Source organism: Pholis gunnellus (assembly GCF_910591455.1).
Source record: "Pholis gunnellus genome assembly, chromosome: 16".
In the NCBI taxonomy this organism is placed as follows: Eukaryota; Metazoa; Chordata; class Actinopteri; order Perciformes; family Pholidae; genus Pholis; species Pholis gunnellus.
Window position 1 is genome coordinate 17,098,871 of NC_136543.1, and position 27,910 is coordinate 17,126,780.

Below are 27,910 nucleotides of genomic sequence, written 5' to 3' on the forward strand. Positions count from 1 at the left end.
TTGAAAAGAAATGCTTTTCTTTAAGAAAAATCTAAATATGTTTTCAGGTGATAGAGAAGGTAATGTTTTATGCTTTAGCAGAAATACCACAACCAGGGGTGGGAGGGGTTGGCCACTATCTTAAGATCCTGGAGGGACGGCAGATTGCAGCCTTCTCAGCAGATCGAACATGGTGGTGCACCATCATTGAATTTGGAAGGTTGCTGCAGGAAGTCATGCATTAACAGTAAACAACTTCCTGTTCGGATGCTTTCTGGTGGACTCCCTGCTGACTCAGACTCATCCTCCTCTCTGACTTTAAAATGCAAAAATTATATTTGGAACATTGTTTGGATCATCTGTCCTTTAACCCTTAAAAAAATGTCCAAAAATATGAAATTTTAAATTCTTAAAAAGATTTTATAGAATCAGGATTACCCTGGTAAAGAGTGTAGTTTCCTCCTCTTTAGTTGTTTTCATTATTAAATTCCTGCGTGCCAAACAACTGTTTAAATATGCAAGAGTTTTTTTGTTAGCCGATTATAAATACAAGCAAGTAAATGAATGCTGAAGCATTCAAAATATCTATGAAAAACTTCTGAACTTACTTTGCATTTACTGTCTCCATGATGATTTCCTTCCTGTGGTGAATTATTAGTCAACCTTAAAGATGTTAAAGGTGCAGATGTTTGCTTCACTCGGTACATCACCTGCCCTGACTCACGATTATGTGGATTAAATATGAATTAATTATGAGGGTTGTATATGAATTATATTGTATTACTTTTTATAGGTATCACTACGAACAGTGATGAAAACACCCTCATGTTCAAGACATACAATTCATATATATGTACTTACAGTATATACAACATGTAATTAATATAACCAAGATAATGACTTTTGCAAACTTTACTGTTTATTTAAGTTCTCAGATAACAATAATATCATAATAATATCTTGCTAACAAGCTGAACATTGCATAGCCTCTGATGCTTGGTTTACCGTAGTTTTAATTCATATTGTGCATACCTGTGGAGCCATATTCTCATACTTAAAAGGTATTTAATTAAAATTATATAATATGTAAAAAACATATTTTCTTATGTTGAGTATATGTGTTTATTTTGACCAGTATTTTCAAACAATGTGTAGTGGAAATTCAAGAATTGATATATATACTGTATGTATGTATAGCATAACCATTTATAGTCCATTATTTAATATACACTTTATGTGTCTTGCTTTCAGCTGGCAGTGAGATGTCGTCCTAAATTGAGAATTGATATCTGGTGGATTATATGATTATGATGATGAGAATATGATTTCCGGATTTCTCTGGATCGTTTCTGCTGTTGTAGTTCACTGCCTGACGTGGTTTTATAGTGATCTGCTGCCCTCTAGTGGAGACTTTGCTCTACTTCACAATGACCACTTCACCTCTCTCCTCATCTGATGACAGCATTTTCTCACTTCAGCAGGACAGTCTTCTAAACAACAACGTTCAATGTATTCATTCCTAAAATAACCGAGTCTTCCCATCTCAATCAACCACGTTGGGTTACAAAAATGAAGGCATTAATAACCATATAATAAAACAATACAGAGATACAAACAACAAACATATTCCACAAGCAATACAAAGTGTTAGAAAATGTGGAGGGGAAGAAAACATTAAATAAAAGTGCATTAGTGCACTTTAGTGGGGAACACATATCTCATAGTTTCCATTCACAAACACCTTGTAAGGAGAGGGCATTCTCATTAGAAGTGCACTACATTTTGTGCATATTGCGTACCAGAGCCAAGTGTAAGGAGGTGGGAGGGGGAAGCCTCTGTGTGATGGCTGTGTACTTTAGACTGATGCCTATTGTGCAGCATGTCACTGCTTGTAGCCGTCAGTCACCACTCGGGCCCCTCAATGGTTTCCAGTTCCCCAGTGAAACCAGACGCTGGGGAATGGGAAGTGTGACACCTCTGGACAGGGTTTGTAGAGGCCGGCAGTGTGTGTCGTGTCAGATTTGGTTACTGCGGTCACTCAGATTGTGGGGCAGCATGTTCAACTGTGGAAAATTTCCTTATTGATCGCTGACACTGAGAAGAGTAGACAGTACCTACTTTGTAAGGGCAGCTACAGTATGTACTAAAAGTACAAATACAAAGTATGCAATTTGGAACGCAGTGTCTGTTAGCATTGGCGAGATCCAAACCTGGATGGGTACGAATTGGTCAATGATTCCTCGCCACCGATTGGATGCATTGTCTGGCGGTCTGCAACCAATGGGAGTAGTTCCTTTCACTGTGTGAAAAGTGGAGCATTTGGCAGCTAAAGAGTTCAATGTTTTTTTCAGAGGGAAGCCAAAAAGAAAGTGAATGTTGGACACGTGCAGCTGCTGTGAATAGAAATGCAACATTCAGTGTTTTGCGTTACAAATGTAAAGGATGCACATACAAAAATAAATAAATAAATACTTTGGGAGACACAAAGCACACAACCCATTTTCAGGTAGTCCACTTTATTTGAAGATTATAATCTGTAAATATCACAAAAAAGTCACTCAAATAGAAAACATTACATAGGAAAGCCGTGTAATTAAACTGTGCTATTTAAGGGGCAGAGCAGCACACGTGCTCTCGATATTAAGTCATTCCTGATATTAACAACACATAAAACTCATCAAGTATCACAGTAGAACCACAAGGCTTTTGTTTTGTTTTGTATAACATAAATATATCATAAACGACACCAACTATAGACCGTATAAAAGAAGTGGATGTAGCCTCCGGGTGTGGAAAGCATTCTTTCTAATGTCCATCAGGGGGCGACTGCTCTGGATGTCAAATTAATTTTGATTGTGTAGAAGTCATAATAAAATGACTTCTCTCTGGATTCATTACCTCAGTAAACATTGTAAACATTAGTTTATGGTCTCAATTGCTAGTTTCAATTATTCTTCAATGCAGTTTGATGTTCAATTAGTAAATTATGATCCCATTTAGAGTGAAATAGACGATAAAGCAGAGTACGCTTTAGGGCGGGGCTACTTTGTGACTGGCAGGTTGCTACCCTGACGACCTCTCGTCCAAATATGGTCACTCCTGGCTCCAAAAAAACCAAGATGGCGACAGCCAAAAATGCGAAACTCAAGGCCTCCACACTGCAGTCCACAAGCCACACATCACTGCATCCACTTCTTTTACACTGTCTATGACACCAACACAGTAACTGCCCACATTAGTGCAGTTGAAAAGGTAGATTGAAAGGTAACAAAGTGCAAATAGTCAAACAGGGCTTCACGTCACTGCACTTGGACCACGAGGGCTTCATAGGAACTCTCCTTCAAAATATACGGCTTTACAAGAGATGTTCACGTTTCAGGGACATTTTATCTTCAGCAAATGTCGAACAATGCTGAAAAACAAATGTTGTAAATAGCAGGTCTGATAAAGCAGTTACCCGTTATCTGTCCATATCTCTCTACGCTGTGAACCATCCTGATTTCACCGTCTTTCTCTCGAGCAACAACTCTCTTTTATAATGCCCAACATCCGAACTACAAAAATAGTAACCCTAAGTGGTTGCTAGAGGATAAAAAAAAAAGTTCAAGAATGTGTTTACCCCCACTAAAGAGACGGATATAAAACACTAGGTAAGTACACTTAGATCACAGGTGCGTGAGAGAAAGTCAAAGAATCCTTAAATTAGAACTAGATCAATGTGTTTTTGATGCTTAAGCTAACCATATTCATGCACGAGTCCACAACACAATAAGCATTCAAAACGTCTCCAAGAAAGTCACAATTGTCTAACTGTAATTGCCTCTGGGGCAGCATTTTGATAGAGACGGTTGAGTCACATCCGATATCACTGGCTAACTAGCAAATCAGTGCCAAAATCAGCGAGCGCGTGAGTGTAGATGATAGAAGATTGTTGTGTGTATACAGTATATATTGTAACATGAGCAATATTAGCAAATTAGCATGTCATTTGAACTAATCCAAATGCAACCCAATTAGCCCAATATACTACTGAAATACATTGTAGAATTACTGTATTTCTGTTCATACACAGTGACTCTGTTGCTTCACTGAGTAACAAGCTAACGTTGGTAAAATGCGGTTTGCATTTGAAAATTCAGCAAAGAGCTTCACCTTTATCCGGACTTTCTATTTTGTGTCAATTCCAAAATGTTTGCACACATCACTTCTCAGATGGTTTGATGATGATTGTGATGATTATACTTTCAGCATCGCCCGCTAGTCTCCCCATTTTTCGTTATCAAAGAAAACAACAGTAGCCTGGTTCCCTTATGGCAGCAGGGCATGCAACGGGTCAAAGTGGATTTGACCAACTAGTACAAGACTAAGACTAAGATGAATTTGAAGTCAATTTGAAAACAGTCTCATCATTACATAGTTAGACCACCACAAAGCACTGACAAGCGTATTATTCAACTGTAAAATATATTAAACTATCATAAATTTAAGGGAACCTTCTCAAATCCGTCTGTTCATGTGGCGTGTTTATGTAAATAAATAAATATAATATGAGACTTAAAAAAACTGTCAGGCTCTAAATTAGGTCCACATATTCAAACTTTTAATAACTCTTTTGAAACCATTAGCTATGGAGGAGATATTAATAAAAACCCTCCCAAACCTAAGACCAAACTGAATATCAGACACTAACAAGTTAAAAAACATTGGCACCAAGAGCTTGGAAAATGTTATTATATCTGTATCGATCAGCAATTCAGGTATTGTTTTGGCACTGGTAAAAACAATAAACTACTTCCAGCCCTTATCTCAACACTGAAATGATTCTCTGGGTGATCCCTATTGTATCAGTGGCGAAATGACAATAACAGATCTATAATTCAAAGCCTACGTCAACTAATGTATTTAACTAACTTTACACTACATGCACTATACTATAGCACACTCTGCTACCATGCCGGATGATGGTGTTGAGGCATGCGGGCCACGGCTGGCAGTGGTGCGACAGGTTTCCTTCAGGTGTGATCAGGTTAGTGCGGCGGAGCGGAGCGGAGCTGGCTCAGATGATGGCCTTGAGCTCCTCGTCAGTCAGCTGGTTCACCGCCATGATTTTCTCCAGCTGCTCGGCATACCTCGCCTGGTCCTGCATGAAGTGCGGGATGCGGACGTTTTCCATCTGAGCCAGTGCTTTCAGGCGGTCCACGTCTTCAAATGACACCTAAACCCGCAGGAGAAAGAAGAATTAGCAACCAGCCGCACTGCGATCACGTGCCACCAATTCATTTCATGTGTTTCTGTGAGATCAGGTTGTTGAAGACACATCACTTCTCACATCAGGTTCCACATCTACAGCTGGAATGAGCACCATCAGTGCCTTCAGCTCATTTACAGCAGAAGAACATGGTCTGTTCCCTCCTTAGAGAGGTTATTATGTAAGCCTCATTCAGCCTTTCCAGTCATTTTACTCTGTGTTTAAACTGTAACCACCTTCTGTGCAGTTAAACTTCTATTTCAAGCAACTGAATGTCAGAAATGATATTGTTCTGCCGTTACATTCTGCTATAGTGGTGTCGTAGGAGCATTGATAGAGAGGAGAAACTATTAGAAACACGATGTCACCAACAGGACAATCGATGAAGGAAAGCAGCTTTTGATGGCAACATAACTGTGTGTGAGATAAAGAATTCATGCACCTTCCTACAGGACACTGTCAGCACAACAATGAGGCCTAATCTGATACTGACACAGAGCAAGCATCATCACTGAGGAAATTCGAGAGGAAGCTGTGCAAATATCAGGAAAGAGAAGTGCCCGGCAGTGGAGGGTATCAAGGGAAGAAGTTCACGACTAGTATTTACCACTTGGTAGGTTGTTGTGCACAACACTGTAGTGGAAAATAAGCTTTTGGGGTAATGACCGAGAGAATGAAGTTGGACCTACAAGCAGCTGAAAGACGTTACATGTGGTTGAGGTAGTAACTGCATTTGATTCTGATGCCTGTTGGACACCTCCCTTTGAACAGGCCTGGGGAAACCTCGGGAGGAGCTGGAGGACGTGCCTAGGAGAAGGATACCTGGGCTACCTTGCTGCCACCAAGACCAGGATCAAGGTAAGTGGTGGAAAATAGACGCAAGTTGAGTGCCATACTAATTCAGCAGTACTTTTGCTCTCTTTGAGGCTAGGTGTGGGAACTTGAAACGAAGCAAGTGAAACTTGGTGGCCCCACAAATGGGACAAAAATCTAAACATCACGGTACATATGAAAGAGGTCAGAGGGTGGACATTTGGATTCAGCCAGTGACTGATTGAAGAGGAGAAACTAGTGTGAGGGAGGAGCAGCCACTGGCTTAATTCAGGTTGTGAACGACAGCGCTGAAGCGTCTAATAACAAGACTCGCACCTGTGGATAATCCAGGAAGCATTCATTCAATAAAGCTGCTGCTTAGTGAATCAGTAAATTGTCAAATACAACCAGATGGAGATAGTTGAGCTACCTCACCTTTCCTAGAGCCATCAGCAGTGGGAAGTTGATCTTGTCTCTGTATCTCAGGATCTGCAGGATGCCATCCAGGTAGACCTGGTCTTTACTGAAGCACCCTGCAATGTGGGAGGTGACAAAATAATTTTAAAAATCAATATTTTCCCGTTATTTTGAACGTATCACATTTGAATCATCTCAGATTGTCTCTACATCTAATGTGTAATCGTAGTGACCTGGCTGCGCTGTATCGGTCTGGCCCCTCTTGGCTCGGACGCAGTAGTCCCAGCGGGTGTTGGGGTCCTGGACGAAGCGTCCCAGATTGTGGAAGAGCTGGGAGAAGGACATGTGGCTGGCCTGGTAGACGGTGTAGTAGAGCAGGGCGGCGCGCCACAGCGTGGGGTCTTTCCTGAACAGGACACTGTGGATGCTGGCCAGGCCCTCCTCTGTGGGGTTCAGAGGCTTCAGGTTGTGCTTCTTCCTGCCCACACTGGTGCTCCACGGCTGGTGGCAGTTATTGATGCCGCGGAAATAATGCGTGCCTGGTGGACAGCCACAAGGACTATTAACATGGTTTTATTTAAGTTCAAATTCAAGCCAACTTTACTCGAAACAACATCGATTAGATCTATGAAATGGTTTGATAACACAGTGTATTGATACCAATAACAATACAATCAGATGTTTGATTACAGAGGTTCAATTTGAATGATTTTTCCATTAAGCTCCAGGAGCCCCACATGAAGAATACAACATAAGTCCTGTGTGGGAGCTACTGTACCCACCGATCTCATGCCGCAGCATGCCTTCAAGCCAGTGCTCTCTGGCAGTGGAGCTGTTGATGGTCAGTGTGGGTCTGCTGTTCACCACCGTCATGGAGGCCCTGGACAGGAGGTCGTCTGTCACCTGGGCTACGATCTTTCAACAGATACAATTAACGTTAACTTTACGTTTTTCTTTTTGCTGTATTTTCATTCCACTTCCACCACTTGCCAACATTATCGATATATATCGCATTAGTGACATAATGACAAGAAAAACACTAAGATTAGCTATTGTGTTAGCCGTGTTATGTGTGTTCATTTGTAGGAATTCCCCAGTCGGAGCTGAAGAACGTGGCCGCGGGAAGAAGGATGTTGAGTACTTCTGTGTGACTGCACCTAAAGCAAGGTACTTCCCATTCACTTCAATGAAGAAGGGGACACGATATGTTAACTTCTTGTGGCAACATGATGCTACTTGCATCTACTTTAACCTACTTAATCTGATTCACATAGTGAGGTAGTGTGACTGACTTGTTCAGGAAGCACTGATTGTTTTTATTAGTTTTCGGCATGTGTGTTCATGTATTGTGTGTTGCATTCAGATCATGTCAGTGTGATCGCTGTGCAAAACCCTTGCAGATCCTCGTGAGTATACAGACGCTTAATAATTTGAGTTAATCCAAATTTACTGATGCTTTACATTCCTGGAATATCTTCTTCGATCATTTGTAGCTGGGCTCAACAAAATCTTTTTGGGGTGGGTTTCTCTTTTAGTGCCATGCCTTCCCTTGTATTTTATTTCCACTGTCTAGCATGTCTAAACCCAGTAAGACTTTACCAAGCATACACAAGGTGTGTGTATGTGTGATGTAATGTGTTCAGTGGAACATTAATAACTTGATGATGTAACATGTCTTCGTTGACGAGTTACATAAACACAGCTCCGCACGAGCAAACTTCAGGGTGACCTCAGTGAACGCGTCTTTCTGCAAGGTCTTACTTTTCCCTGGAGCTCTTTCCGTTTGATGCCCTGCTGTCTGCTGCTCTGCAATGATGATGCACAAATTCAGCATGACACAGACTGCAGCGCAGCCACAGAAAGATACCAGGCTCCAAATTACAGCCTCTTAAAGACTTCTTCACTGTGTGTAATATACTCTACAGTGGGAATTGTCAGAACATGTGTGTACGTTTGTTGTTGTGCTTGAATCAAACTGTGAAATAAATGCATCTCCATTATCAAAAGAGCCCGAGTGGCCCGTCCTCTTACCTCCCCCACGCAGCCTTCCTTCTCCATGTATTTCTTGATGTTGTGCCAGACGCGACTCTTGGTGAGGAGGTTGCCTCCAGTGGCCTTCTCAAACTTCTCATAGCTGCCATATCGCTGCAGGGCCAGCTCCATGATGCGCACTGCCTACAAGAGACGAGAAGGTCATAACGTGAAAGCTGCATGAGACTAATGACTGTTTTGTCACCTTCTGTCGTTGATGCTTTGGACATGCAGTATTTGGCAACTTGGCAATAACTTTTTAGTTTAGCTTTCATCAAACCACCAGTTAGTTAGACAACTTATTTAGAATGAAAAAAATGGAAACAGTAAAATTACTTTTACAGAAGTAGATAAGTTGCAATTTATTGGCAAATGCTCTTCATCCTATGTGTTTTCCCAAAGGTTCTATGCTTGGTCCTGGTCCAATATATTTCTCTATTTCTATGCTGCTGTAAGGTCACATTGACTAAAAAAAAACACAATTTCTAATTTCACTGCTACACTGATTACACCCAAATGAGCCTAATACACTGACATATGAGCCGAGAGTAATGCTTTTTTACATAAACAAACAATCTTGATTTGGATCCCGTAGATTTGTTTTTTTTCTCAGTGCTCTCTGGTGGAGAAGCTACGTAATAGAAAAACTCAGAATTACCTCAGACCTTGTTTGTCCTGAAATTTCTTGTATTATATAGTATAGTATTGACATGTACTAATACTGTTAATGTTAATTTAAGACACCCGCTGTGGCAGTTTTTTAAGTATCCTCAACTAATTCATCCCAGCTACTTTCCTCTTTCACTTAGTCAACACACTCACACTGCACCAGCTCTGATCTGCCCTGACGCTAAACAGCTTTGGCAGCAAGTCTCTGTGATCACAGTGTGCAGCTTGACTGCTGGCATGTGTGAGGTTGCTGATCTCAAACCAGCCAGCTCTGCAGCAAGCTCATGCACCAGGGACTTTACTTTTACTGACCGTAGGTTTTTCAGTTTCTCTATCGCATCTTTTACTTTAATGGCGTACCTCTGATACTTTCAGAGCAACACGGAGACTTGTGACAAACCTGTGTTTATCATAAAACAAATCATTCAATTGTTCCCAACACAAACACACCGTTACCTGTGTGAGGAAGCGGTCTGAGGCATTGCTATGCCGTGCCAGAACAACTGGGGAGAGTGGGTTGCTGTACTCGAACTGTGGATCGTAGTTGAAGTCAGACTTGAAAAACGTGGCCTTCTCTTTCTGAACATTAGACGGCTTAATGGCTGTAAGGATGCAGAGCTTCTTGGCATTTTCCACGTCCCGTGTGAATGCTGCTTTGTGCAACGAGGGCAGTTTAGTGCGGGGGGAATTGGGGGTGCACATTTTCCTCAGCTGTGGAGCAGCACGTGTGGTTAGGCCCATGGTGCTGCCCACCACTGCCATGTTCCTTACTGGTTTAGAGTGATTGGAGTTGCCTGAGAGAACACGATTTGTCTGCGCAGGTTTACAGACACTTTCTGGTGCACGCAACTTTTTAGGAGCCATGACTGGGCGGTTTCTTCTACTACATGTGGCGCCACATTTCACGGATGTTTTTGGCCTCTTGTACGGGGACTGCTTCTGAATCTTCTTCTCCTCAGCCTGCAGCAGGACGTTGTAGCTGCTGGAGCCAGTGCTGAAGAGGTCTTTGAGGACACCGGAAGAAATCTTCTCCAGGTACACCTGGCTTGGACTCGCTGAGTTTAAGATGTACTTTTTGGACATTTCTACTTCTGGCCAGTGGAGTCTTTCTGAAAGAGGAAAGACGAGAGACCAGTCAGAGAAGACAGTGAATGTGCTTGCTGCTTACTTTAGGATCACCTTCACGTGCAGACCTTTTACAGATAGCTTGATAGACTAATCCTCTTATCAAGGCAGGATAAAATTAGATCTATTCCAATGCCAAGCTACAAAAAACAAGTTAATAAATATACAGTATATGTATATCAAAACTTGTAATCAGTGCGGTGAACTTAAACTCTAAAGTAGCAACTATCTTTCCCCACTTTTTCTTAACGATCATAATGATGTGATCTGACTCATAACCATTCAGTTTCCTCCTGCTATGCTATCACAGAGGAAATTATTCTCATCTTGTCTCCAGAGACCGACAGTAAAGCGCGGGAGTCAGAGAGCGAGGCTTTGCGATTTCCAGTAAGGTGACCTGGAACATCATCACAGTCAGAGCTTGGCGCTCTGTTCGGACAGGAGCACTGAGGCGGAATCCGTGCAGCCACAGAGAGCACAAACTAATGACCTCAACAAGCACAGCAATGATTGGAAGAGCGACGAGGACATACATTGGGCGCTTCCTTGGCTTTGCTCAGCCACCAAATCAAACACTCTTACCTAACACATCAGCTGGGTGTTTCATCAATCAATTTCACCTGACATGATAGGCTACTCTGATATCACACTAATGAGTAACCAACCCAGAATCCCCATCTAGTGGATACTGGGAGTGTGAATGTTAATTTTCACCAATTTATGAAATGAAATGTATGACAGCGAACACAGTCGTGAACCTGAATGTGGTTGAACTGCACGACAAAATGAATCAATGCTCAAGCGTCTCCATCGTATTAATAGTGCATTGATGATGCACTATAATCAATAAAAAGCATGTGATTAGCAGTCATGAGCATGATTCAGCACTGAGTGAGCTCGCTATCAAGTCTTTACAACACAAATGTGTAAAATACAAAATAGGTTATATAATAATAACAATAATAAGAATACATTTTATTTGTATAGTGCTTTAAAACGTACTCAAAGACATGGTAAAAACAGAAACAGTAGAAGTAATTACAATAAAAACAAAAGAGATGACATCATAACAGTAACAACTCGAACTTTACAGGTTAAAAGCTGATTTAAATAGATATTTAAAAAAAAACATAATAATATAATATATAAGATACAATATAATATAAAGTAATGAATACATTCATGCAAAATACACTTGATTTCCCCAGTGATAATGAGTTTATTATGTTCACATTAGCCTTCTGGAGCTCATATTTTAGTATTAAGTTACCATAATGGCCATTATTAAGCTATTATATTCAGTTATTAATGTCGCCGATTTCTTTGAATAATTGAGCTCCTTGCTACGGTCACGGGAAAATAAGAGAAACACAAGATAAATGCAACATTACCTGTTACTTTAATTGACTCCAGCATCCTCTGTTAAGGCGTCTGTAAATAAAGCTAAAAACCACAGCTGAGCTGACATGAAGAACACCGCCTACAACTGAATAACAGCCGCACTGACAGGAGCAGAGATGTCTGTGCTGCACGGTCACCTGATCTGTTTCCAAGGTTTCGTTGATGACTACCTTACCACGTATTTCACGTGGGTGCTCATGGGAAATGTAGTCCCTTTGAGGAAAGGTTGAGACACTTGAGATGCATTCATTATTTGTAATTCGGATCTTATCTATTTGCCAATAGATTCAGATTCAGCACTTCAAACGCAGACATATGTTGCGAGTAGACGCCATGATGGTAGTTTTCTATGGACTGGTTGCACCTGAAAGAAGCCAATTTGCACAGCAATTCAATGTAATGTTATTGACATGAAAAAAAAAAAATCTAGACAATACTTTTGTCATGCTGGCATTTGTAAAATGACTTATAATTATTATTTTTTGAAGGCACACATATATATACAGGGTATAACAGGGGATAGCAGGTTACTCTTGTTTTTAATAGTCATGACATTTAACATTTAACACAAACTTTTTAAACTTGCAATTTGAATTTTTGACTAAACTGATTAATTGAAAAGTTAATGCAGGATTTGATATAAGATAATATAAAATAAGATAATCCTTTATTAGTCCCGCAGCAGGGAAATGTACAGGATTACAGCAGCATAGTGGATAGTGCAAACAAGATCAAAACAAGTATTATAAATAAGTAAATAAGTAATAAACAGCAAAGAATATTAACTAAGTAAAAAATCCACAATAACTCAACTAAAAATATTATATATACAGACAGAATAATTGTTTGTATGCACAGATTTTTTAGAAAACATGGGGACTTTTTAATGGAAACAACATTTTTCTAGCATATCTGCTCATCTTTTTTGGTGTATGTTGTACAGTTAAACAGTGGAAACCACAAAAAAAACGTGTCTATAAAGTGCGTATGTTGTTCATGTTGCAGATCACATTGCAGACGACGAAGGGACCTCGGTCAGCGTCAGTTTTAACCGCTTTATTATTTGAATACACAGAAAACTGATTCATAAAACATGTGAACTGCATCATGGAGTGACGCCTTCTTGTAACGTGACCACGCACCCAGGGCTGTGATAGGCTATCCAAGTATAAGGCACGGCTCGTTGATTCTGATTGGCTCTCACGGGGTTTCTAACTGTTGGAGCATGCGCAGTGGGTCCAGCGCTGAAATTCAAATTTGAACAGTTGTTTTGTTGCAGAGAGTAGAAGAGAGAAGAAGACAAGCTGAGAGCCGCTCAGCTTTTCCTCGCTTACGTCCTGTTTGTGTACACGTATAGTGTGTACAGCACTTTAACAGCGTTGTTTAAATAGTGATCGATAGGGATAAACTGTCCGAAATGGATCCATTTACTGAGGTAAGTCGGCGAGCAAAGATAGTATGTAGCGTTAGCTGTTAGCTATCGTAAGGTTGACGTTACTTGCTAATGCTACCACAATATTTCTTATGTCCTAATTATGGCAGGAGACTTAACTTGTTTACTTCCATAATAATGTGTCGTATGTTTACGTTACCATGCAGAATTGTATTGTATGATAATATGTACAATGGAAAAAAAAAATCACGTGTTGTGTCTTTGTTTTGTCAGTTGTCTGTCACACATCTAAAATAAGAACTAACAGTTAGCGTTGTAACTTACCACAATCTTCTAACAGCTAGCTATAACTTTAGTTTTCTAACGCTACGGTTACATGTTTGACCATTTCGCAATAATTACGTTGTCTAAATTAGCCAGGCTTCTGCCTGACCAGTTCACTTTTGTACTTCTTCATTTCACTCCAGCAATGACTGTTATTCAAATCAAACAGCTTTGCCTCCATTTAAGGCAATGGTATGTGTCAGCACTGGAACGTGTCCAACACTCTCTTTGCCTTGATGCACTCGTGCTGTTGTTACAAGCTTATACTAGAATTGTTGTCTTCTTCTTTCTAACAGCATTTCATGTTACTCCAGTATCTGAGCCAGTAGAGTTTGAAATTTCAAATCCAGGAACCACAGACAGGAGTGTCTCACTCCTGAGGAATGCTGTTAAATGTGACTTCAAGTTTTCCACACTGTGAAGGCGGTGCAGCTGCAGGAATGTGTTTGGGCTTGCACAGTTAACGTACACATGGTAAATCAGATTGTGAGACCAAGGGAAGGGAATGTCACGCTAAGGAAAGAAGAAAAAGGGAGCAAGAGAGCAAGCAAACAGAGGCCTTTTTTTTAATCTCTGGTGAAGGATTGTTTTATGTGTTGCCTGTTAGTAGCTCACATAGAGACCGACAATGTGCTCTGCCCTTTTTCCAAACATTTGCATTTACAGATCCAGCAGATATTTGGGAGAGAGAATCAGCATATTTTGGCCAATACACAGACTAACTGCAAGTCTCACAAGTGTGATTATAAAAGAGGTCTGAGTCTCAAATTCTATGGCACAATATAGTTCAAGATCAGTTTTCATAGCACCGTCAGCCTCACGTCGTTTTTCATGTTTCTTTGGAAAATGGTGGAAACGAACTTTCCAATTGAAAATGTTGTTTTCTTCAGGTTTCTGGTCATAAAAACTATATATATATATAGATTCTGATGTTATTCTGTCCTTCCTCAGAAAGTGTAAAGCAGCCATTGTAACAATGTTTTTTTTTAATGTAAAACCAGAAACTGTTGGAGCGGACTCGGGCTCGCAGAGAGAATCTGCAGAAGAAAATGGCAGAGAGACCAAATGCAGCCAACAGACAGATGGTCAAACGGCCCAGAGAGCCGCTGGCTGACACCAATAGTGTGATCAGTGAGCCGGTCACTGATAAAGGTACGAACACATGTGTTGGATTGCTGTCTGCTCAGACTTGTCCTGTCAGTTTGACCACTGAGCTGCAGCGCTACTCTTTGCTCATGTTTCCCTGTCACTTCCTCCCAGTTCCACAGGTGTCCTCCAGGCCTTCTCCCTCCAAGCGCAGGTGCTCGGAGGAAAATGCCTCGCCTGCAGCCGGTGAGGAAAACCAGGAGCCAGTGACGACACGAGCTGTTGCGCCTATGGTCGCGGATCCTCCCACAAACAAGAAACCCCCGGTGGGGCCTGCTAGCGGTCGTCATTCCTCCTCCCTGGAGAAGACAGCTACCCGGCCTGCTGTCCAGCCTCAGCCAGGGCAGCTGAAGGCTCCAGAGCCAGAGAAAATGACCCCGGCTCCTAATCCTCCGAGCAGCAGAGAAGTAGAGATGGCGCCTGTCAGTTCAGCCTGGCAGGGGAACAAGGAGGACCTGGTGGAAGTCGCAGCTCCACCTGCTGCTGGCATGAGGTCTCGTCTGCAGAGGCTAGCACAGCAGAGAAAGCATTGGGATGGTGATGGTACGGATATTTAGTTTGCTGGTTGAGATTATTTTGTTTCATGTATTTTGCTTTTTTTTGGTGCTATTTTGCAAAACACACAATTTCTTCACTGTATGTTGTTGAATCTGGATTCACTGTGGTTTGCTCACTTGGTGTTTCAGGAAGTTTGTAAATTCTAGTCGTAAAGGGTGTGTGCTGTCCATTCTTTCATATGTCTCTCAGTCATATAGTTTGTCCCTGTCCATATCAAACATGTTGCCACCTTTTCAGATTCCTCTGATGCAGTTCCAGACTGCACCCCCCTGTCCCCGTTGAAGAAACCAGCCGAGGTCCCACCAGCTGCCGTCCCCGCCGTGTCCTCGGGAACTCCCGTTGGGAGGAGAGGCCGACTCGCCAACCTCGCCGCCACCATTGGAACCTGGGAAGACGACCTAAGCCATGCAAACGTTCCCATTGAGACTGCAAAACAGAAGCCTGGTACAGCTGTTCACAAGTTAGCAGTCAGAGACGCTGCTGTGGCTGCCGGCACTAAACCAAGTGCTGCAGGCCATGTGGTGGCCAGTTCAACAGGAATCATCAAGTCTACACCCAGCTCTCAGGTAGATTTACCTGAAATTGTCTTTTTCTCCAGCATAAGCAGTTATGTCTAACTGTCATTTAGTACGAGGTGTCACTGACGCAACATGCCCCCGTCAACGCAACAGCTTTCATGTTTGTTTTGTTCTAAATGCCCGAGACCACCAGGACCAGTGTTGTTTTTGAATCTGCTTTATGGATAAAACTATTGCATGTCTTCTTAACAGGTTCTGAATTGTCCAGCGAAGCCGAGCCGAGTGATTCTCCCAAGCGCTCAGAAGGCTGACATTCCTGCAGCCAGGCCGGCACTTAAGTCAGGAACCGGTCCTCAGAAGATTTTCAATCAGGGGGAGACCTTCCCCTCTAGTCCTCAGACGATTTCCTTCCAGGGAAAAGCCTTCCCGTCCAGTCCCCAGAAAGCTGGTCCCTCCTCCTCAACATCAGTGCCTCAAAGTCCCCTGAAGAATCAGGCCTTCTCTAGGGGTCTCACCTCCAGCCCCCAGAAGCCAGAACTCCGCACCAAGCCCACCACTGCTGGCCCTCAGGAAATGGCCACTGCTGGGACACCTGGTGAGTCATGTTGCAATACAAAAGATGTGCTGTGTTAGAGTTACTGAATTACTTGAAAAAACTATTTAGGTTATCATTAGAGATGTTTCAAGACCATTTTTTAAATATGATACATTTCTTCCCTTCATTCCCAACAGGTGTGAAGTCTTTCCTGGAGCGCTTTGGAGAGAGGTGCCAGGAGCGCAGCACCAACCAGAGCTCCCCAGCTGGGGGTGCTGCCCAGTCCAAGACTCCCACTGTTACTCCATCATCAGTCACACCAAACACCAGACTGGTGCAGGAGAGGCTCAGAGCTGCCCGAGCTGCAAACACTACCACTGCTGATCTCACCCAAAGACAGAAGCAGGTCAATTAATGTTACACATACGAAGGTGTATCCTCTTATTGTTGCAGTATCACAATATTAACATTTTACTTTTACTAAACTAATTTCAGGAGCGAGAGTCTGAGCTGGCTCAGATTCGGAATCGCTTTCAGAAGGGGAACACCAATATGTGGAAAAACAACGAGGAAGCGGCAACAACCAAAAAAAACACAGACATCAAGGTTGGCCAATAAGCATCCGAAACACAAATGCTTTCATAGAAAATGCAAGATTATATTTAATTAAAAAAATAATGCTTTTTAGGAACAGCTTGACAAGCCCGTGGCGGCTGAAGTTCCTCGATGTGAGCCACAGGATGAACCCGCAGCACCTTCTGGACCTTCTGAGAGTGTAGATACACCCACGAAGTGCACTCCTCCAGGTATTCAACATTTCATATTTAGACATTCCTATCTGTTTGTGTCCAGATGTTTCAGTGATCAGTTACTAGCATTGGCAGTTGTTCTTTCATCCATTAGGCTCTCATTAAAGCTGCGAGCTGTGCCTCACGTAAAAAGTTAGGAATTACCATCATTATGTGTGTTCCCGAGTTTTTATTAATCCAGGATTGAGCAAAGAGCTGTGTATTACCAAACCTCTTAAACTCTGGCTTTAGTCTTAAAGTTGTTCATTACATTTTTAAATGATTGCTTTAAATGTCACAGGAAATGTAAGACTTTACACGGTTTGGTCGAGGTGTTCAGTCTAATGTTTTCTAACTAAGATTGTGTGAAATAGCAGGTCCTGGGTTGATGATGTCGCCTCCCACCTCAGCATCCAGTCCTCTGAGGGTGGTCGACCATACTGTAGAGAAAACAACTGATGAAACCACAGAAGAAGAAGAAGAGGAGGTGGTCAGGGAGATAGAGATGAATGTGGACCAGTCCATCAACTCTGCTGTTATCAACGAGCTGTTTGATAGAGCCCTGGACCAGAGTGATGATGAGGATGAGGAGGAAGATGCTTTGAATATCTCCTCCATGTCCCTCCTCACTCCACTAGCAGAGGTGGTGAAGAGTCCAGAGAGACGATTGATGGTAGGCCCTAACGTGACGTCTCCCGCTACCATCTACTTCCTGTTATAGTTACCGTGAGGCAAACACGACAAGAAACGTCTTAACAAAAACATTTTCTTCATGTGTCTGTGCAGACGTCAACTCCAGCCGGCTCGTTCCTCGTGAAGAGCAACACTCCAGGCAATGTTTCCAAACCCAGCAAGTTCCAGAGAACCAACGTGGTACGGACTGCCTCCTCAGAGGCCTTAGACGAGGACCACAAACTGCCATATAGGTAAGTGCTGCCGTTTTATGTCACTTGGATGGATTGAAGTCGGCTGTCGTCGTCGTCGTTGCAGGAAATCTCATCCGCTTGGTTCTGTGTGTGTTCTAGCATTGATGCATACAGGTCCATCCGGGTGAAAGAGACCGAGAGACCAAACGTGAAACAGGTGATCGTGAGAAAAGAGGACGTTTCTCACAGAGAGGAGGAACCAAGAGGATCCAGTCTCTCCGGTATCAAACAGAAGATGAAGGTTTGGAATAAATACTTTTAACTTTGATTCATGCCACAGAGAGTGCCGCAGGAAAGAGTCCTAAAACCTAGAAAGGAGTCAGCACTGACTGTGTACTCGTGCAAGCAGTTCATTTATAACCCAACGTTAGCTTTTTACTTCTGCCGATAGCATCGGCTCTTCAAAAATCATAAAAATGGTGTTCCCTGCAGCACTCTTACAGTATACGTGTTAACTTTTCATGTGAACTCTGTTATGTACTTTGGACCTGATTTGAAGTACAAGTTATAGTTCATCATACAGAAGGCAAACATTTCTAACACTCTATTGTTTCTTTAGATTCTGACGAGTGAGATGAACCTGCAGCAGACAATCATTCATCAGGCCAGTCAGGCACTGAATTGCTGCACGGATGAAGAGCACGGCAGAGGATCCCAGGTGGAGGCTGAGGCAGAGAGGCTGCTGCTGGTGGCAAGTGAGTCCATCCAGACAACAAACTAATTGGGGTCTTATACTTAACCCTTGTGCCTCACTAAGGACATATTCTGGGGGAACCTTGCATTTAGTATACAGAAAACAATTACATTTTTGTATGGAAAATAAAATGAATATATAATGTTATGGCAGTTTTTGTCCTAAGGACATCGGAGCAACTTTTTTTTTTTTTAAAGTGAGGCATAAGGTTAAAAAAAAAAAATTCAACACACGTGAACATATCTGAGACCATGCAAGTGTACAAACATAAAGAAAGCTACAACTCAAAGTGTTGTATGCAATGCAAAATACATTCATGCTGCCACTTCTAGGCCGTGTGTAAACCCAACTTATAGACATCTACCTTTTATAAATGATAAAGCCACAATACAACACCACCACCACAGCCCATCAGCCCCGATCTTCAGGATTCAGTAGTATCAAAGCTTGACTTTCTGACCCTTTTGACTGTCTTAGCGGAAAGGAGGGAGGCGTTGAAGGCAGAGCTGGACCGTCTGAAAGGAGACCCAAAGGGCCATAAGAAGGCCTCTGCAGCCCCAGAACCTTCTAGCATGTCTGCCTCCAAGGGCTCCATCGCCCTGCAGGAGTTGCGCCTGCCTCTCAAGGCAGACTTTGTTTGCTCCATTGCCAACAAGCCAGGTAGGCTCAAATTGCTTATAGCCACAGTTCAGTAGTTTAATGCAACACTCCACTGTTGTTCAACTTTCTCTCCAGACATCAGGGCCCTGTTTTAGAAAGGTTTAACAAACTGAGGCTAAGCCTGAACGCTGAGTTGACTAATCCTGAAGTGGGGAACTCTTGAGTTTTTGGTTCTAGAACCGCTGATCAGATTCAATTCAATCAACTCTGAGTAGGTTGAACCTGAACATAAAAATCAGTCAGAGCGGGGGAAAGTGTCGATAGCAATAACGTTTTATTCAGTGTTGTCCGTTAATTTGTTTACCAGATTTACGTTACCTTAATGGATGATTAAGTGGTGAAATCTAACTGTGTATTAGGCTTTAGCCCACGTTTCTTCATCCTTAATCTGACGGGGACAAAACACAGTGACCAGCAACTGAAGATGAAAATTATAGTTGAAGACAAAAAAAAGTAAAGATCAAAGACAAACTACGGGTTTTTACCTGCCAGGAGGCAAATGTGTGACTTTAAACTGAAACTAGAGAGTTTAATTTCTTTCTTTCTGGAACTGAAAACCCAGAGTTCCCCTCATCTCAGGGTTAAACAAACTCAGATTTCAGTAATCCTGCTTTCTGAAACGGGGCCCAGTTGTCACGAATGCTCAATATTGTAAATCACCCATTTTGTCTTAAATGTGGGCTTTGAATTGATGCTATTGATATTTGTGTTCAGAATCAAATTAACCTTTTACGTGATTCCTGGTCATAACTTTTTAAAATAGTGTTTTGGAGTCTATTTATATATCTGGATCTAGTCACTATCTGAGTATTTGTCATACTGATGGTTGTTAATATTATTCTGTTTTGATCATTTCAGAGTCGACCCAACATTCGTTCTTCTTGATGATTCGTGCGGGAGCAGAGAACACCGTGGCCACACCTTTAGCCAGCACCCACCGGGGCCTCAGCGGGGACACCCTGGCTTTCCCCACCAAGTTCACCATGTAAGTCCTGCACCGCTGCTCACATAAAGGAACACGCACCATCCGATAACGACCGATTATTATTTGATTGTGATTCAGATCAAAGAAACGTTTGTTCTCTCGCTTACCGAACACACATGATGAGGAGGCACTGAGTTATATTTATCAAATAAAGATCATTAAATAACAAAAACTGATTTAATCTGATGAATCACTTTATTGAAATTGAGGATTTTGTTCGAGGGTTTTTTTTATTTTTTCCGTACGGTGATTTCGTTCCAAAACCTCAACAGAAGCTACCGTAAAAAACACGACATTCGGTACAGCTCTAGATTCCGACACATGAAATGTAACCGCTTCGTGTTGAACAGATCTCATACTGGTGTACTTGTGTTGATCTTAATTGTCCCTCTTCTTCCTCACTTTCAGATCTGATGTCTCCAGTGACTTTGAAGTTGCTGTTGAGGTCTATTGCTTGGTGAGTGTCCCGCATAAGGGTTCACAGAGAGCAGAATAATGAGGCTCTGACCACATAGCCACTATATTTACTGGGCCTGAGTTGCTTTTACTTTTTCCCTCCACATTTATTATTAAGCTGCAATCTAGAGTTACTGACAACTGATCCATTCTGATCTTGTGTCTTAACTCGTGACATCTTCAGGTGCAGAAGCGTGACGCCTGCAGTGACAAGAAGAAGAAACCCAGCAAGTCAAAGGTAAATTAGATTTTTTTTTTTTTTTTACCAAATGGAAAACACGTGATCAGTCAATCATGGAGCTTTCTTTAATACTTAAAGTGTGTGTGTCCAGATGATATGGAGAGAGGTTCATGAGGCCCATTATATGTGTATGTCGGTATGAACAGTTTCTGAATCAAATCCCTCACATGTTGGTGGGTGTGCACTGTGTGCAAGTCACTGTTTCTCTACACAGCTTCAGGTGGTCGTTTCATGTGGTGGGGAGAAATGTTAACGGAGATCTACCCTCAGACAAATTACTGTCACTCCCAAAAAAATACTTTTTAATTATTTGCTTTACTTCTATCTGTCCAGGCGATCACTCCAAAGAGATTCCTCGCCATCACTGTAAGTATTTCAGATGTATTTTCTATAATTAGATATCAGAATGTAACTTCTCATCTGCCTGACGTTTGTATTTTAATTTGCTGGTTTCATCTCTTGTCTTGCAGAAAAGTGTCCAGACGCCAGGTAGGTCAAAAAATATTGAATCTAAAAACTATTTGTTCTGTTGAGTGAAATGTATTCAAAGTGTTTAAAGAAGTACTCTAGTGATTGATACTGCATTTGAATGAAGTTGGGAGTAGGATTACAACAACTATTATACAACGGTTTCTGGCGTACGCATTTGAAAAAATAGCGGCGGCAGAGACTGACCTGTAGGAACTACTTTCTTTCTACTGTCCCTTTTTAATGATGTCATTCTTTCTGTGTGTAGTTGTGGCCAGTCCAGGAGGCCCCAATGCTGTTCGCACCAGTAACTTCGTCCTGGTCGGATCACACAAGCTCACCCTGTCCTCTATTGGGACAAACAAATTTCCTTTGGAGAAGGTATAGAAACCATTAATGTCACCTTTTTTATATAATGTCCTCATGTCCCCTTTTCCACATTCTCCCTTTTCGAGCACTTACGTTTTCTTCTGTTCCCTGCATTTCGTATGCGACAGGCCTTAGTCTGAAGGCACAGTGTCCATGCTGTATGTGTGAGGCCCACACACGGCTCACTTGGATCGTAGTCGCATCTTTACGTCAGGCCTCACAGAGACTCTCAGTAACCGTGTTTGTTCTCCCTCTGCACCCTCTTCACCCGCCTTAATATCTTTCTTTTAGATCGTATATGAAGGAAGTGAAAGAGAACTGCTCAGTGACATGTTTCATACCAAGGTTACTACTTGCCCTGTTTTTTGTTCTGTTTGTGTGGGAAGGACGGTGAACACACTATAACAAGGAATACGTTTAACTGCATTGTGACACTAACATTTGTTTTTATTGCCTTTCGTCACAGTCTATGATTTTTAATCATCGTAACCTTTATTTATTTATTTATTTTAACCCCGTCTTGTGACGTTAAACATTACATGAATGGTGACCCTGGTCTCTGAGCTTTTAATGAAGCGTCTGTACCTTTTGCCTCTAGGTTCCGTTCTTGTGCCCTCTGGAGGGCCACGTCTACCTCAAGATGCAGTGTGAAGTTGGCTCCAAAGTGGAGGAGAAGGGCTTCCTGGTGAGCGCAGGCTGATCAAATCCTCACCACAGATTAACTAGCGCTGAGAGGCTGGTATTGATTTGCGAGTATGTGTTGTAATTTTAATTCCCCTCTCCTCTAGACAATGTTTGAAGATGTGAGTGGATTTGGAGCCTGGCACAGGAGGTGGTGTGTCCTGTCAGGATACTGCATCTCCTACTGGACCTACCCAGACGATGAGAAGCGCAAGGTAACTGACTCTTCTACAGTCTTTATTGAGCTCCTTTATTTTACCTACCTAGGTGGTTCCTGTTTTTTTGAGGATAGATATTAGTTAACATTGCCATAAATGTGGGAAACGTGGACTTGAGCCAAAAGAAACATATATATCAGGGCAAGCTGTGTGAGCCTCCTACAGCTTTACAAATAAACATGTTTTATTGATTGAAAAGCCAGTATGGCTGTCTGCAACTTGCACACCGGTTTGTTTTCATGAGGCTGTGGAGAGAAACGGTGCCGGCAAGTTTCCTAATATCCATGATGTAAATGTTGCGTTTGTCTTAAACACCTCGTTTTCTTTCTTTCGTCTTCTGTCAGAATCCCATTGGCCGCGTCAACCTGGCCAACTGCACCAGTAATAAGGTGGAACCAGCCAACCGAGAGTTTTGTGCCAGACCCCACACATTTGAGCTCATCACAGTCAGACCACAAAGGGTGGACGACAAAGAAACACTCGTCAGCCAGTGCCAGAACACCATGTGTGTCACCAAGTAAGTTCCTACCATTGTCATTAGGGCTGCACCACATTCACCCTAAATATTGTGGGCTTCATTTTAAAGTTGAATGCATCAGTCCGTTTCAAAGTTAAGAAGCTAGATAAACAATGTTTAGCTCACATCCGTTACAACAATCGTATTTATCCTAAGTCACAGGAGCTGGTCCTCATCATAGAACTATTTCCACTTTATTAAATCACGCCTATCAAACTGATCAAAGACCGTCTGACGTATAAAGAAGTGTCTATAAATAACCGTGACGTTTCTCTGTGCAGGAACTGGCTGAGTGCAGACACTAAGGACGAGAGGAATCTGTGGATGAAGAAACTGAACCAGATCGTGGTGGATCTGCGTATGTGGCAACCGGACGCCTGTTACAGGCCACTGTAATCACTGCACTTTGTCACAGCCTGTCAATATCAGTGACGCATGCAATCACAAAGTGCAATACAGTATGCCAATTGTTAAATATGATCGATGATCAGACACATAAGTTAAAGATCAGAGGAGTAGGTAAATAAAGCCATTGAGACATTTCAGGACAGTGTTTTGTGTAGGAGTCGGGGTTTGGCACTATTTTATAATTTTTTTTACTACATTTCCACACTGGTTTGATATTCTAGTGTTTTGGGGTATTGTTGAGTTGCCACATTTTTATGTTAATGCCAATATTTAGTGTCCTTGACACACAATGCATGGCTTTAAATTATTTGGTTTCAAGGCTGAAATCAATGTATATAAATGATGTTATAATGACAGATGAATACCGAGGCACCACAGTTTTATCACATTTTATCCTGCATGGCAGCACAGAACAATACTGATACTTTTGGTAAGCTTTTACTTTATATATTAGCTTTCGTAACTTGCGGCAGGATTTACACGTTTTTCATTGTCATGCAGTTGTACCCCAGCTTTCAATCTAGTTGTAATGTAAAGTGTTTATGTCCTTGTTTCGGTGTGGAAGTTAGAGTTTTGGATAACCACGGGTACGGTCTGTTACATAGTCTACGCTAGAACCTCGCCAACATTGATTTCATGTAAATGCTTCGCTAACATTTGTTACAGCTGTAAATCACCTGAAACGCATGTTACTGCAGCTTTGAATACATCGTGGCATACATGCTGAAACCTATATTTTTGTTTTACAGTATTGGCCCGCTTATTAACGAGCCTGCCTTTGCGCTGTATCTGTTTATAAAACGGCTCATCTACGCAGAAGAGCTTTAGTTTGAGCAACAGATTGGCATTTTTGGTGTATGTAGCAATGGTCTACATTCTTAATGGCTGCAGACGCAGCGCTTTGAAAACAATATGGCGGGCTCGTGTACCCTTTGTCAAAGTACGGATATATTTATTTTAAAAGGAGACACTCGTTTATTTTTAGTTGTGCATTAAGAGATTATATGCAATATGTGGCGTTTCAGCAGATGATGCGATCACAAAACATTTTAAACTGCACATTTCCCCCGCACAACGTCTGCGGTGCTTATGTAACAGACCTTACAGTGACCCTGCAGGTGTTTAGTAAAGGTAATTTCAATAGCAGTAAAAGCGCTTTTCATCATGTTGCTAATGAATACAACGTACACCAGATGTATTCTTTCTGCATACCCTCTACATACCTCTTCATCATGAAGAATATGAGGGAGCAGGAGATATATACGTATATATAGATATATAAGAGCTTTCAGCGGGTACTTTAGCAGACTTCAGTTCTTCACTTTGTCCGGTTACTTTGTGGTTCTATGAGACTTCAATAAATGCCCGCTTTGACCAAAATGGACCAGGTTACTAATGCTGAAGTTCCTTTTGTTGTTTTATTGAAATGTAACATTAAATTGAGTCTAAAATATGTTTTAAGATCGGAGGTATTTTAATGTGTCTTTCATGTACTAGCAAATGAAAAAAATAAATGCTACTTGTTTTTGGTTTTAAGTCATAGTATAGTCAGTCATAATACAGTATTTCTTAAACAATTCATGGTATAGTATCTTATAAAAAGTCAAAGTATAGTAAAGTGGTATGTCATGAAATAAGACATAAAAGGTCATAGTATAGGAAGTCATAGCATAGTATGTAATAAAATATATTATAGTATATCATAAATATAGTCTATAGTTTTTCAAAAAAATTCAGTATCATGTCATCAAAAACAACTAGTAGTATAGTATTCCCTGACGTCATAAAAAGTAATTGTATAGTATGTCATGAAAATTCATTAACAGCATTATTAGGTATCTCATAAAAACAAGTCAATTAAATGTATAAAGGTTATCCCTGAGTTCGCCTGAAAAGCATGAAAAAAGTAGGGAGACCGTATGAGTTATGAATAAGAATATTTATTTACAACATGACAAAAACAATTTAGAAGTCAATCAGTCATGCAAGCGTGTAAAAATGTCTACAGTAATAAAAAACAAAGCAGTGAAGGTGGTAAGCTTTTACATCCAGAACCACGTCGGGCCTGTGTGTCTTATGAAGCCGAGGATGACTTCATATTTTTATGTTGTCAAAAAATGTCATCGTATTATATATCATATATTTAGTATGACATGAAAATAATATCTTGTGATATTATTGGTGCCACTACTGCTATTACTCTCGTATCATTTCTTTCATGTGGATTAACTTCGTGGTAATTTTGTTAATTCTGTACACATGACATCTATTGTATTTCTGGCCTTCCTGGGAGACGGATCCCTCTGAAATTGCTCTCCCGAAGGCTTTTCTTTTCGAATGCGAAGGTTCCAGGACAGAGGATGTTGTATGCGGTACACGGGGTGAAGCCATCTGTAATTTAGGATATTTGACAATATAAATAGAATTGAACAGAGTGGTATGTCATGTGTAATGGTCAATTTATACTTAGTATATTTTATTCGTAAGTAATTTAGCTATAAACTTAGTTAAATGTCACCATGTCTCTGTTGGGCAGAAGAATTCACCCTTTCCTGCGGCTAAGATAACTGTTGTATGAGAATGTTCCAGCACCAAGGACGGCCGGTCTCTTGTTTTGGTTGCTGGCCGTGTTTTTCATTGTTGTTCCCATCAGTCAGAGACCAAAATGTCTAACATTGGCCATCGTCCTTCTGTATAAAGAAAACATGCAACTCTTTTCTTGGTTCTTCCTTACTGAGACTGTACGCATTCTGTTAAGTCATAGTAGAGCATGTCAAAAATCAAGTATAAATATATATACACACACTTCCTTGTCCCTTTTTTTTTTTTAAACAACTTGGTTTGGTGTTGAAGTCAATAAAATGGTGTAAACGCAACTGTCGTGAGATCTTGTATCTAAGTGATGTTAACATGAAGCTCCACTGCAGGAGTCACAATAATTCTGCTAAAATTAACACAAATGGTTAAGAGGTACAGAAATCGCATTATTTATTTTTTTTATATATATTTTTAATTGTTCTTTAGGTGCAACACCGATGAGGACAGATACATATTCAGTTTCTACTGATGGTTTCTAAGTCCTACATGAAACAGTAGATATATTCTTTGATAGAGCTCAGTTGCATCTTGGCCATAAGTTAACATCACTGACAATGTATATTTTAACATATATTCAAACAAACTGCTAAATATGTTTACACATTTAATGCTGGGAGAGTTTCCTAAATTTCTACACAGCTGATATGAAACTCTGGCCTGAAACTTTAAATGCATCTTTATACACTAGATGGCACCAAACCTTCAGCAGTATGCTCACATGCTGGGAATTAACTAATGCCACATGGCTAGCAGGGGAATTCAGGACACAAAACAAGATGTAAATTAAATCAATTTTATTTTAAAAACACTAATCATTCATCCCAGGACAGCTGCTGCACCTATTTGAAGGAGGAAGGCATTAGGAATCAAGTTTATGCATATAGAACTTGAAGACGTAATGAAGTACTCACCTACTGTCCCATTGATGAACTGATCCATCTGGCCTCTGGATGAACACTCTGGACCTGTGGCTTGTAAGATGCAGAGGTCCGCTGGGGGGCCACGTAGGCAGAGGGCCGCTGGGGGGCCACGTAGGCAGAGGGCCGCTGGGGGGCCACGTAGGCAGAGGGCCGCTGGGGGGCCACGTAGGCAGAGGGCCGCTGGGGGGCAGAGGGCCGCTGGGGGGCCACGTAGGCAGAGGGCCGCTGGGGGGCCACGTAGGCAGAGGGCCGCTGGGGGGCCACGTAGGCAGAGGGCCGCTGGGGGGCCACGTAGGCAGAGTGCTGCTGGAGTGCCACGTAGGCCGGCTGCGGGGCAGAGGGCCGCTGGGGGGCCACGTAGGCAGAGGGCCGCTGGGGGGCCACGTAGGCAGAGGGCCGCTGGGGGGCCACGTAGGCAGAGGGCCGCTGGGGGGCCACGTAGGCAGAGTGCTGCTGGAGTGCCACGTAGGCCGGCTGCGGGGCAGAGGGCCGCTGGGGGGCCACGTAGGCCGGCTGCTGTTGCTTGACATTCACTTCCTTCTGGTCAGCAGGTTCTTTCAGCCGTCTGATAGCGTAGCCACCAAAGCGCTGAGGGATGTTGTGGGTTCTGGTCGGGGCGAAGCGCAGACCAGAGGTCCCCACACTCCAGGTTCCAGAGGCAGGGAGGTTACGAGCATTCACAAGATTTCTAGTCCTCTTGTTTTGGAGAGACGACAAATAAGGTTTAGATGCTACAGAGCTACGGCTTAAATACACTCTTGTAGCAGGGGCACTGGCTGATGTTTTCGTCCGGGGAGGGATTCTGTGTGGCTCAGCAGCACCTG

The 27,910-nt window shown here is 42.0% G+C and overlaps 2 protein-coding genes across 3 annotated transcripts; one reads left to right on the plus strand and one right to left on the minus strand.

Moving 5' to 3' along the window:
- Positions 1-4,941: 4,941 nt before the first annotated feature.
- On the minus strand, positions 4,942-11,698 carry matcap2 (microtubule associated tyrosine carboxypeptidase 2; the record flags this gene model as incomplete). Its single annotated transcript, XM_079176744.1, has 7 exons — positions 4,942-5,194; positions 6,476-6,573; positions 6,691-6,996; positions 7,240-7,372; positions 8,489-8,632; positions 9,614-10,266; positions 11,674-11,698. The coding sequence occupies 7 exons, from the start codon at positions 11,696-11,698 to the stop codon at positions 5,036-5,038; spliced, it is 1,518 nt and encodes a 505-aa protein (XP_079032870.1). The 3' UTR covers positions 4,942-5,035.
- A 1,279-nt stretch (positions 11,699-12,977) lies between these two features.
- On the plus strand, positions 12,978-26,444 carry anln (anillin, actin binding protein). Of its 2 annotated transcripts, none has more exons than XM_079175457.1 (23): positions 12,978-13,118; positions 14,402-14,552; positions 14,661-15,089; positions 15,342-15,670; positions 15,875-16,217; positions 16,355-16,563; positions 16,653-16,763; positions 16,846-16,963; positions 17,320-17,618; positions 17,732-17,871; positions 17,971-18,112; positions 18,431-18,566; positions 19,043-19,225; positions 20,084-20,210; positions 20,619-20,667; positions 20,851-20,904; positions 21,241-21,273; positions 21,378-21,396; positions 21,644-21,756; positions 22,343-22,429; positions 22,533-22,640; positions 22,988-23,160; positions 23,442-26,444. In XM_079175457.1, exons 1-23 carry the CDS (start codon positions 13,101-13,103, stop codon positions 23,554-23,556), a joined length of 3,486 nt encoding a protein of 1,161 aa, XP_079031583.1. In that variant the 5' UTR covers positions 12,978-13,100; the 3' UTR covers positions 23,557-26,444. The 2 variants fall into 2 exon arrangements, with proteins under 2 accessions (XP_079031583.1, XP_079031584.1); XM_079175458.1 differs by having other exon boundaries at positions 17,323-17,618.
- The last annotated feature ends 1,466 nt before the right edge of the window (positions 26,445-27,910 follow it).

Excerpts from the sequence above, each read along its gene's own strand:
- anln (XM_079175457.1), top strand. Across the intron at positions 16,764-16,845 it reads AAAAAAACACAGACATCAAG|GAACAGCTTGACAAGCCCGT; the intron begins GTTGGCCAATAA and ends AATGCTTTTTAG. Across the intron at positions 22,430-22,532 it reads TGGAGGAGAAGGGCTTCCTG|ACAATGTTTGAAGATGTGAG; the intron begins GTGAGCGCAGGC and ends CCTCTCCTCTAG.